Source organism: Amia ocellicauda, chromosome 16 (assembly GCF_036373705.1).
Source record: "Amia ocellicauda isolate fAmiCal2 chromosome 16, fAmiCal2.hap1, whole genome shotgun sequence".
NCBI lineage: Eukaryota > Metazoa > Chordata > Actinopteri > Amiiformes > Amiidae > Amia > Amia ocellicauda.
Genome location: NC_089865.1, coordinates 14831896 through 14844708, shown reverse-complemented (window position 1 = coordinate 14844708; position 12813 = coordinate 14831896). Strand labels below are relative to the sequence as shown.

At 34.3% G+C, this 12813-nt stretch overlaps 1 protein-coding gene across 1 annotated transcript in view; it reads right to left on the bottom strand.

The window, feature by feature from the left end:
* Positions 1 to 12813, bottom strand: part of LOC136711833 (collagen alpha-2(V) chain) — a 55249-nt gene that overhangs the window by 21589 nt on the left and 20847 nt on the right. Inside the window, exons 2-14 of the mRNA XM_066688354.1 lie at positions 8733 to 8957; positions 8455 to 8471; positions 8025 to 8057; positions 7811 to 7843; positions 7398 to 7451; positions 3889 to 3990; positions 3461 to 3544; positions 2989 to 3033; positions 2476 to 2529; positions 1431 to 1484; positions 1065 to 1118; positions 600 to 653; positions 300 to 353 (exon numbers count right to left, since the gene is read on the bottom strand). Of these exons, the coding sequence (XP_066544451.1) occupies positions 300 to 353; positions 600 to 653; positions 1065 to 1118; positions 1431 to 1484; positions 2476 to 2529; positions 2989 to 3033; positions 3461 to 3544; positions 3889 to 3990; positions 7398 to 7451; positions 7811 to 7843; positions 8025 to 8057; positions 8455 to 8471; positions 8733 to 8957 (863 nt within the window). The remainder of the gene's footprint in view (positions 1 to 299; positions 354 to 599; positions 654 to 1064; positions 1119 to 1430; positions 1485 to 2475; positions 2530 to 2988; positions 3034 to 3460; positions 3545 to 3888; positions 3991 to 7397; positions 7452 to 7810; positions 7844 to 8024; positions 8058 to 8454; positions 8472 to 8732; positions 8958 to 12813) is intronic.

Genomic DNA, 12813 nt, shown 5'->3' with positions numbered 1-12813 from the left:
ATTATATGTCAGTAAAGATGTGTGTGTCAGGGTGGAATACATACACAGTTCCTCAACTCTGGAGATCTAGGGCTGGATCAAATACAAAATGGTCACATTTAGCTAAATGGAGAAGCTGTGGGAAGTTTGCAGTTTCTCTTCTTTCTGTATTATATGTAAAATATCTTATGCTTGAACCAGACAAAAAAACCTTTGCTGGTGTAGCTTGCAAAATGGACATTAAAAAATGTCTGAATCAATGAGATTGGACATTATTAAACTTTATACAAAGGTGAAATCAGTAGAAGAACTGAGAATACCTTTGCTCCAACTGCACCATGTTCACCTCTTGGGCCTATTGGACCTTGGTGTCCCTGTAAATGAAATGTAGTTATTGAATTATTCAATTAAAATGGATATTGATGGATAATGGTAATATTATAATGCTAGACATATTTTAAACAACAACACCAGTATTATTATTTGGTTTTGTTAATCCATTATTGTTGATCATTTACTTAGTTATGATTATGTTCTTCGGGATGACAAATCACCTTGGGACAACACTGATTCATTTTGTCTCCATATTGAATGTCTGGATTTAAATGTTTGGTACTTACCCTGTGTCCTTTTATTCCTGGGAGACCAGGAGCCCCAGGAAAACCTCTTGCACCCTAAAATACAGGTTTTCAATTTTTAACTGCAATTTGAACTATTTATCTAACATCACTTGAGCAGGGCCTGTAGGTCATGCTTTCAAAATGCTCATCTGAAAGTGTTGTCCTAATTATAAAGAGAATGTATTCCAAAGTTTCTTATAAGGTGCAGAGTCAAAGATAAATCCTAATACTAGTGTTTCTCTATATGTGCTCCAAAAATAGATATTTCCAATTAGCATTTTATTATTTCGAAACCTAAAACAAACACAAACATTACAGTCCTGTGCTTGTATTCTATTATAATCAATCACCTATTATCACAGATACAGCATAAAATTAACATTATTTAATTAAATGTTACATATGAGGTTCTATATGTAATCTGTCATTTTAAGCAGAGTGATAAGTTAGTGGAAGGTGACTGACCGCAGATCCAGGAAATCCAACTTCTCCTGCCTGACCTGCCTTCCCAGGCTCTCCCTGATCAATTACAAAGTAAAAAATCATCAGATGAAAATAAGCATTTTAGTTAAACAGTTATTAGCATTTCCATTCTGTGTAATCATATACCATTCTTCACAGGGATGCTGAATGAATGAACTTAGAACATAGATTTTTAGGAATTTTAGAAAATATTCCGGGTAGTGTACACAGAGGTGATCACCAGAACATCAATCACAGGTGTTTCTTTAGGAATATATAGTTAAGTATAATACATTAGTTGGCATGATGGAAATATCATTAAGAAACAAATGAAACAACATGACACAAGAGCTCAAAAGATTTACTCACATCTATACCAGGTTTTCCTGCCGGGCCCTCGGGTCCTCGCGCACCAGCTTGACCCTGAAGACATACATAAACATTATGAATATCTTACACATTCAACATTAAGTTATCTTTTTACCCTTGAACAAGGGATATACTGACACATTTAGAGCAGAGCTGGCAAATCCTGATCTTGGAAAGTCAAAGTGTTATTTGCTTCTTATTTTTTCCAGCCTGTGAACTACTTGATTAATCAAATTATTGGTCTCAATTATTCAAAATGACCACATGTTCAAGGTATTCAATAACTGATGATTTAGAGAGACTTGCAGAACCTGCTGCATTGTGGCTTACCTGGAATAAGGTTGGCTATGACAGGTTTAAAGGGTAATTGCATGATATTTTACATAAAAGATCAATTCTAAATGTAAATGTAAAATATATGATTTAGCAAAGGAATGCTTCCACTCCCAAGTCCTTGAGAATCTCATTTGTTCTGAAAGCTTGCACTTTGGATTTTAGTGTGAAGAAGGGTATAGTAATACCCTGATTGGAACTTGAATGTTTAGGACCCTGGGGAAGCTGTATTTTGGCCAACTGGCTTCCCAGGAGCCAAAATGGATTCCAGTTTCCAAACAATGGGACACACCCTTAATTGAGTCACTGAACAATGGGTTGGGCTATATAAACCTAGACAATGCCTTAGTTCATAGAGGGAAAGCAGTGTGGGAGACTTGTAGTTGTTCTGAAGAGAGAATGTGGCAGTGTAGCTAATTGTGTTTTTTGAAGTAGAAAACTTAATGAAAATGTGAAAATTAGCTTAACCTTAAGTTGTATTGTTTTTTTAAAGTGTTTTGTTACTTTTATTATTTTGAATAAATTAATGCTGTTCATCCCATATCCTAATTTGTTTCTATGACTGAGTACTGGGTTGTCATCCTATATGACAAATGTCTCAAAACAGGATTGTGATTACTGCTTCTGAGTTTTCATAATGTCCCTTAATTGCAACTTTAAAATTGGGAGACACCCAGACTGGGTCCTATTCTTCTTTAGGACACTGTCTTACCATTGAGCCTGGATCTCCTACTTCTCCAGGAGATCCCTGTGGACCTGCAGGACCCTGAGGAAAAGGAAAACATCAGGCCATGTCTCCATACAAGCTGTATTCCTTAACAAGATACAATTACATTTTCCTAAATGCAGTATACAACTGGACTCCAGAGTGCAGAAACCATTTTTTTTTGCCTTACTAATTTTTTAAATGATCTATAAAGAAGCGTGACTACTTTTCTGAACATTAAACAAAAGCATTGTTCTACATAGAATTTATAACAATATAGAGCAGATCTTTGCCCTTTGTTACAAAGTAACATCAATCTAAATCCAATGCATAGACTCCCAGAAACATCATAAACAAATTAATCAAATGTCTACACTTGTAGAATTTGAAACCATATACATTTGTCTTAATTTAGACATCAATATTTCATTATGTTGTTTAGAATCTATAACCAAAATGTTGTTCATTTGTTTCAACCAGAATCATTAAACCTCATTGAATATAATGTACAGCACTTACAGGCTGGCCAGGTGGTCCCGGAGGCCCTCTTGCTCCCGCTTGGCCCTAGAACAGTGTTCATGAAACAAACGTCAATTGTCAGAAATATCATTATAGGAGCGTTTCACTACTTATACTTTTGCAAAATGAAATAACTGCTGGGAAATGCACTTGCAGACATACCATAATGTTATATAATTTCAACACAATTAAATAGCCAGATGCTGTTTTAGTCATACGATTCATATCAGCAGCTTGATTTTCAAATCTGCTACAACAACAAATCTGCAAACAAACACTTTGCCAGTGGGGTGTGTCTGTCTTTGGGTGCATGTGACAGAAATCATTAAATCAAGGACTTTGCCTTTTACATCAAAATTGAAGGATAAAATATATATATATATATATATATATATATATATATATATATATATATATACATTTCAAAGAATAATATATGTGGCCTACTTTAGTATTCTTATTATATTCTTACACTTGTGCCAGGAACCATTCCAACTTGGCCAGCCAGTCCTGATTTCTCATCAAAACCACCTGCCATGTGAGATGCAAAATTACCCTGAAAGAAGAGATAACAGGATGAACATGTAAGTAGATATTTTTTGTTAACTGTTTTTAAACATACTTCTATATAAGGGTTGACATAGATTGTATTACTATTTACAAGGTAAAAGCAAGTGAGAAAGTGTTTTGAAAGAATTTCTTGATCTGTAACAAACACGATATAGCTGATGAAAAACAGGTACAGAACAGTTCATATGTACATTGAGTACTTATATGTACTCAATGTGTAATTACTGTATACTTACTTATTCTTAAAGTGTAATTTATTATGCGTCTTTTTTCATAAGGGTATATGTATACATCACATGCAGTAGGCTTTCAGCATCTGGCAGGACATACCCCTTCCATTCCAGGGTGGGTGGGATGACCAGGGGGGCCGGGTTCGCCTGGCTGTCCTGGGATTCCCGGCTCACCATCAAAGCCAGGTGGACCTCTTGCACCCTACAAAAGGGGAATCATTAAGTATTTAATAATTTCTGTTATCTAGAATCTTCTACATATATTTTTTACGAATATGAATGACAATTTTATAAATGACAATGCCAGTAAATCATCAGTCTACTGTTTCTGATCAATTAATCCCATGATGCTATTGAGACCAAACCATGTTGTATTATTGTTTACAATGCCATACTGCCAGTACTTTCTCAAAATCAAAGAACAGGGATGTTGCTAATAACACCTTGCAGAGTTAGAATGAGATTATCATTTTTACATTATCATAAATACTAAAAAAAAAAAAAATGAATTAACTCATTCTGATAAGAGTGATCACATTCTACATGACCTGATGGGATCATTTAATCTATACTACTGTTATTATTATTATTTTTATGATTATTCTTATTGATGTAGCACAGTATTTTCTAAAGTTTTAAAAATGCTATTGCCTTCTGATGAACAGTAATGTTGACTTTCTGAGGAATAGGTAAACACATTTTTAATTATAATATTGAAATTCACCAGGAAAAGCTGCAATTGTTGCTGGAAAATGCCTGAAGTCAAGCTACTAAACGAAATTGTAACAAATGGCCCAGGTAATAAATTAGTTGCTGTTGTACTTTTTAATCTCTGCTACTTGGTAGCTTGCAGTGGGACTAGTAATTAAGTGATTGTGATAAAGGTGCTGAGGAAACTGCTGTACAGCTCTTTTATGTTCAGTCTACATAAAATCTACTTGTGTGTCAACTTGATTTCAGTACAATTAAAGAATACAACATGTCCTCAAACAAAATAGCTTAATGTAAAATTGCTGAATAACAATACAGTTCTGTGTCCATTAAATGTTATCACTAAGGCTTGATTATAAGAATGTGATTAATGGGCTAAAGATTTATTATTCCTAATAATTTGAGCTGGATCATCTTTTGTGGTTTCAAAATACCCAGACATAGACACATACACCATGGTCGATATAAAGAATATTTCTAGACCAATTATCCAGCATGAAGTCTAGCACAGTGTGTTTTGCCAGTGTGTCTGTATATTGTGATGTTCCGTGGGGAGAGATACCTTCCCTTCCTGCAATGGTATCCTGCGACATCATGGAAAAATATACGCACTGTATCCCCAGCTCCACCAAGTGAATACACCTGATGATCTTCAATGCAAAGCACATACACTGCTTTGGTACATGGGGAAGTGTAGGAGGGTGAGAGCAGTGCATGTAAAATGTATTATGCTTTGAATGCCACTGTATTATGTAAATTTCAATTTGTAATGTTTTATGACTTGCACTGAACTGTATTTTTGAACTCTGTATTGCGCTTATATTTTGTAAGTCGCCCTGGATAAGGGCATCTGCCAATAAATAATAATTAATAATAATAATAATAATAATAATAATAATAATAATAATAATAATAATAATGTAACAACTGCTGAGATACTTTGGCTGACAACCCACTGTTGGATAAATGTTTGTTTTTGTGTGTGTGTAATGGGAATTAGAGGCAAAATGCAACCGAATCACCACATTTGTTCCTAGTGAATGATTTCACCAAGTGGCTGAAGTGATTTTTAATACATAATTCAATATGTAGGACTAGGACATAATTGATATTTGTATGCGACATGCTGTAAAACTGAATAAGCATTACAGTTGGAAAAAATATAATCTCCTTATCTCTGCATTAAAGAAAGTAAAAAAGAAGATGTGAAAAACTGAGCACGGTTTCAAATTCAATGTCTGATATTGAACGATGTACCTTAATAATCCTGCAAATTGTGAGGAGGCACTGTATAGGCCTACCTCTTCTCTTTGCCAATTAGAAAATTGATGCTCTAAAAATGAACTCAGGCCCTGGTTCTGATAACCAGTTGTGTGTTAGGAATTCTCTGTTATGCTCTGCAGAATGATTCTCCTGCTTCTAAGAAACAAAACAACAACATTAAAACAAGATTGCTTCTGCAAGGACAGCATGCTATGTCGTCCCCGGGGCTTCATCTGCTCAGACCGAAGATAACGGCTCCTCACTCTGTGCTCTCACTTTTGCTACCTTGTTTTTTTGTCCTCATCTTTCAAACTATCCCTCTTTAGATTATCAAGTTGATGCTGCAGTTGCACTGACTATCCATTATCCATAAAGAATTTAAAAATATATATAAATTCAGCTTGATCATTTTTTGGGGGAAGTTACATTTTCTTTGAAGACTCTGCATTTTAAAATTGACTTGAAATAGATTAAAATATATATTTGCAATTTATGAATGCTCTTTTGATTGATTGTACTAGTAATATACCTTGGAAATGCATATTTAAAAATGTTTAAAGTGATGAGTGTGGTACATCTGTTTAAACTCTTCATACCCTTTACTTTCACACCTGTTTGACAACACACACAAAAAAGTCAAAAAGAAGAGAACCTCCCACCTAATTTCACCTGGGTCTTTTGTCTTGCACTATGATAGCTGCTACTAGTCTGTGCAAGCCTCTGAATTAACTCCTGATTTATATATTATTATACATGTCATTACAAAGTCTGTTGGTACTTGCGTGATTTTCTGTTGGTATAACATTACCAAAGGTGAGTTTTCAGTGAAGCTAGACATATGAATGACAACCTCTAACAAGGGAAAATACATCTTCATATATCTGTGGAAATAACTGTGAAGAACATTAAGAAAGTTTCAAATTAATTAATAATGGGACTGATCATTTACATAATTTAGAGTGAAAAACAGACCCCCCATGTATATTTTAGAATATATGGAATTTCCAATAGTCTCATTTCATATCATGTAATTGAGTTAGAGCTAGTTAATATTCAGCTGAATTCACAGCTGCAGCCTATAGCCCCACATCAGTCCAGATGCAGAGCAGATACATATGCTTTAAACATAGTTATAACTTCTGTTGCTGCTCTTTGTATTAGACACAAATAAGACTGGTCTTCCCAATTTCACCCCACCCTGCTGAATTTGCCCTGGACTAACTGTACTAGATATTATTTTATATTATTATATGACTTATTGTGGCTAGTTATAACACAGAAACAAAAAGACTGTAACTGCATTATGTCCTTCAAGCTTTTCTCCCCACACACAATATGGATGTATAGACAACTTTATTAACGGTATGGTAGGATCAGCCATTCCCAAGCATGAACTCCACTGTGAATTTCACTTCTATATATTCCCAAAGACCTGCCTTTTACAAATAGTCTGCACATTATCAGCGGTGAAGGACAGGGCCCTGTCCCTTCTTTTCAATACCATTTCCCATTATCACTCTATTACAAAAGAGAAGCAGCAGTGTGCTTTTGGACCAATGAACCTTTACACAAAACAACAGCAAGCAAGGCACAAACTCGCTCATGCAGTAAGTGATTTTGCATTTAAAGACATACCAGCCTTCCTTTGGCTCCACGGTCACCTCTGTGCCCTCGTGAACCTGGAGGCCCCTACAATAAATAATGTTATTTCTTCACAAACAATAGTAGCCTTGCTGTAATTAAAATGCGAAGTTATATATGTATGAATGTCTGTGCATTTATACTCAATTAAAAAAATATCCTTGCTTTCATTTAAAAGTGTAAGTAGACTATTCTTGCGCTTAAGTGTCAAATGTAAGATATATTTTTTTGTGTATGATTCTTTACAATGCTATCTAGTGTTAATAAATAAATACAACATTTATATTGTGATTTTAAAATGATAGTAAATTGATTCTAGGCTATATGTAGAAACCATATTACACAAATTGGCCATGAGGTGGCACCATGCTCATCACAATTAGAAAGGTATGCACAACATTGCTTACCATGGGTCCTGGGCGACCTCTTATACCCGTAACCTGTTTGCAAAGGAAAAAATACATGCATAAATGAAGGTAGAGATCAGATGTGTGAATAGATTGCTGCTAGTTTGCATAAAAGACTCACTGAGTTTAGTTAACATTCTCCTACTTCAGTAAAACAATATGGCAGATGCACTGAGGTTACAAAATATGAAATTATAATTATATACGAACTTACATATGGGACATCTCCAGGTTCACCCTTTTGACCCTAAAAATGTAGAGAGAAAGATAATGTGTTATCAGTGATTGTGTGTGTATTTCTGTGACAGTCTGATGCATCGAAACATAGCAGTCGTTTCAAACATTTGCACCTCATCACACCCAGCAACCAAGAGATTGTGACATATTAGCTCTATCAATGGACTCTATATACAAAAATAAATGTAACTGTGCTAATTATTCAAAATGTCACCTTATCATCTAATTGAATAAAAACACAACTCCAGAGATTGTAATTTCTACTGTAATTGTCTCTTCTTTAAACAACATATAGGTGCTGTAATTACATTTTTGTGGGGGATCTGCACATAACCATTTTAGTCTTTTACAGCCACATCACCACCACACTCCAAAAAGTGACAAAATGTAATGTTATTTTTGCTTACCTTGTAACTCCTCCCATCTGTAAAAGAAAGAACATTTTATATTATTACTTTGTACTGTAAATATATGTTTTGCAGATCTTAATGGAATGTACTCATCCGAGAGAGAAAAATCCTGCTTCTTTAAACTGACAAGAATAATTTAGAAAGTCAGAGAGATAGTAAGAGAGATTTAGAGCTGTGAGATATAATATGTGATGCATGATTGGCACTAGAGGAAATCTAAACAAATACATTGATCTCAGATTATATCTATTGTTTGGGGAGTTATAGTGACTTACAATTTCCATCATTTCCACTGGTATCCTCACCACCACCACTTTGACAGACTGGACAGCATTCTCCTTCAGGAATGTAGGGTTTTTCACAGTTTAAAATCTCCTCGCAATTAATCTCATCACAGAGAATCGTTCCGCTGTCACACACACAAATCCGACAGGGCTCCGGTTTCCAGATATCTCTGTTTGTGTAAACCTGATCATTCTCTGTACAACTTGAATCATCTCCTGAAAAACAAATTAAGAAGGATGCTTAGAATAACATGGGCTGAGTTTGGCATACATATTCCAAATGAATAATTTTTAAGACATTTCTGTGAATGCTTTGGATTGTACACAAAGACTTTGATGTCTGTACAGTACATTGTTTAAGATAATTCAATGTATTTTACATATATTTCAAGATACATTGTTATTGTGCTTTGCACCCCTGAATATATCATACATCATACCACAAATGTATTGTGTTCTTGCACTCACAATACTAAATGCCAGATGAAACATTATTATTTATAGTAGCAACATTATTGCATATAAATACACTTCAAGCTAAATTATTTAAAATCAGATTGCCAGTAAATCTAGATGCATTTTAATGTATACTGCCAATTAGTGCACCTTGTCAGTTGAATCTTCTAAAATGTGTGATTAAGATACAGACCATATGCACTTCTCAATTATGTTTTACATTTCTCTGGAGAACACGTTATTCAGTTTTTTGAAACTCAGAGAGACTATGGATTTGTAAACCTAGTAAGAAGGCTATGACTTAGTGTAGACTGGTGTAGTAAAAAAAAAAAAAAAAAAACACTTGCAGAAATACCAATCAATAATAGATGCTATGTGTTTGTAAATTGTGATTAGGGTGGGTCTGGATATGTTTAATGTCTTTTATACTTAGGTCAACTATAATATCATATCTTGTGATTTATTTTAATTTATGTAAATATTTCTCACATGCTTTTTGAGTATAGGTTTCAAAGAAGGTTAACTTTGTCTTCAGGTGTGATAGAAAGAGAAAAAGAGAAGAACCCCCCACTGCATCAGTGCTCTTCTATATAGTAAAAGCAATTCAAAAGTAGAGCTGCCACCATGTGGCCATAAATAGCAATTCCACGGTTGTGAAAATGTGAACTACTCCTCAGTGTAGTATATTTGGAATAATTTACATAAATCACCCGAAAAATCCCAACATGTTTTCTTATGTTTGTTGTGCCTATTTATAAGAATTGTGCAATGATACTACTCATAATAAGTGTCATCAGTGTTTGAGAAAAGTACAGATACCCTACATTCTTGATTCTTGACACGTTTGTAAATCTAACATTGAATTCATGATTACAAGTAAACCATGCACTTGCAAATGCATGTGTGAAAGCACTCCTGTAACTTCCTGCACTGTGAGACGGTACCATAGGAGTGCATTTCTAAGGCAAAGGTAGTCACTGAAATCAATGTTTTAGTTTTTGTGGCTTCTTCTTTTCTGCAACACATTACAAATGTACCAGAAAGAATGTGCTGAAAAGAGGTAACATAACCTGTGTGTTTAGTCTTTTAGCATAAAATATATTGCCCTGCCAGAAGGGTGTGTAGTCCTTATATAAACCAATATGGTTACTTGGAGAATATTTTTAGCCATTGATTATAAAGACAGTTGACTATAAAAGGTTGTAAGCTAGCAAACATTGGGGGTGGGAGTGGGGGTGGGGGTGGGAATGGGGATAACTGATTACATCTAAAAAAAAAAAATCTGTTTGTGAAGAAAATGTCATTATATGTTTCAGCCAGAGTATCAAGACGATTAAACACTAAGTTATTGTTTCTGCAGAATGAAGCATAGAGTATTTTTTATTAACAGAATAGCAAAACCAATAAAGCCCCGCCCTGCTACAATACTTGATGTAGTTCAACTTGTTTTTGTCAGGACTTGTTGAAACTTGTGTTTATCATTTAGATTTTTTTTCTATACTATACATTTATATACATTTATTTGAATCTCACTTTTTAAAATGTGTTTTAAATTAAAATACAAATAAAAGTGGGTAGAGTAATTGATATAGGCTAGACACAAGTTCTGAACACCAGGTGGCAGACATGAGCCTAAAAAACGACATTGCATGTTCGACTGATGAGCTCATGTTGTAGTTTGAGGTGTGTTCAACAGAACTTTCTTTTATACATAAACACAAAATTATTCAGTTTGTATTCAGTACTTAAGTAGGTCAACTTACTTACTCTATAAATATAAACTGCCTAAAGAATACCTTTGGTTTAACTTAGTTTGAATCTATATTTTGTGGCTGTATCTCTAAATATTAAAATAAATATATATGATTGATACATGTGGGTCCTGTCTTAGACACACCCATGTAAAAACATAATTTATACATTTTCATAACATCTAATGTCTTGATACTAGGAACAACAAAACCAAAAAGCACCTGTGAAAAACAGCTTCAACCAGTCAAAAGAATAAAGAGCTATTTTATTGTCTTTATTGTACTTTATTAAACTTTATTGTTACATTTCTCCAGCTAAACAGATCAGCATGCTCCAGTTTTTTATGTTTTTCCTTTTTAATTTTCCAAATGACAGTGATTTCTTACAGAGATAGACTGAACTGTAGGATACATTTATTTTAACCTATGATATGACCCTGAACATTTAGTTATTTGTATGCCTGGGGAGAATATTTGCAGTTGCAGGTTTTTTTTTTAATATAGACTTCAATATACCGGTATCTGAAAATATTAATACAAATTAAAAGCATGACTGACTTTTTCCTTCTCTTCATTAATTGATAACAGACTTTTTATTCAGTTCAGACATGGTAAAACCCAAATAACGATGACCCTTCTAAAAAGAATGCAACAATGTCTTTTTTCCCCCTCTTTAAAAGGTTTAAGGTCTGGGTGATACATCATTTTCTTTCAGGGTTGTGGTTTAGACTATATAATTGAGGACTCCCTCACTTTTCTGCCATTCTGATGCAGATTTTCCACTAATCTCATCCCTCAGAGAATTCAGCTTCCTCTCTGGTTAGGAGACCATGCATATGTTCTGAATTACTATACATAAAAAATGTCTAGTACAGCTTTGTTCATCTACACAATCAGTTGAAAATTGGGAAGGAAATTCTCAAGAAATACAATGCCTCGGCATGTACGCACAGATTTATTGCGGTGTCAAAGAAGTAAAGTCGCAATTGCAAGAGTAATGGAAAATAAGTTGTTTCTCAACTGAAATTGCTCCTGTTACACTTGATAGAAATCAACAAAACTTTTCCTTTCATTGAATACTATATTTAAATTGACAGCATTTACTAAGGCAATTTACAGCCCTTTTTTTTTTTAAAGTAAAATACGAAAATACATTTCAAGATCTGTCTGACTTTGACCTTGTCAGTAATTTGTCGGCCATGAACTGCTATACATTGCAAAAACCGCTCCATATAAACTACAGTAATTGCAGTTTCTATGACCTCAGAAGTAAAATGGGATGTAAGAGGTCTTGAATTTTCACATTTGCTATTAACTACTAACTATCCCCATTCTGCACTTCAAAGCTGAGGAGAAGCCTATGATTACCCCTGTCCTCTTTAAGGTGTAGAAGTGTACTATAGGTGGAGGTCTGCTTCCTATTCAGCTCAACAGGCTCTCATATTCTTTATTAGTTCATATCAACCAAAAGAGGAAAGAAGAGAAAAGGTGTTCTTGTCCGGGTTTCTTGATTCTTTACAATTGAAAAAACGTCTGGTTTCAACATGCTGAATTCTCAGTCCCATGAGCAATCTCTTTTGTGCTTTTGGGTGGAGAAGGAAGCATAGCCTGGAAAGTTAAATTAATAACTAGCTGAATTACATGTCTGAGCTATTTTTTCTGTTTCTGTCTCCTGTGAGGATTATGTGAATGAAAGAACTTTTTTACTGGGAAAAAAGAAAAGGTTTTTACTAAAGAAACTTTTTTTTCATCATTGAAATGCATTCAATAAAATTACATCTGTGAACTTTGATAATTTGCGAACAGAAGTACTTCTTCCAATCTTAAGGTAGGTTATTTCATGACACAAATATATTGACTTATTT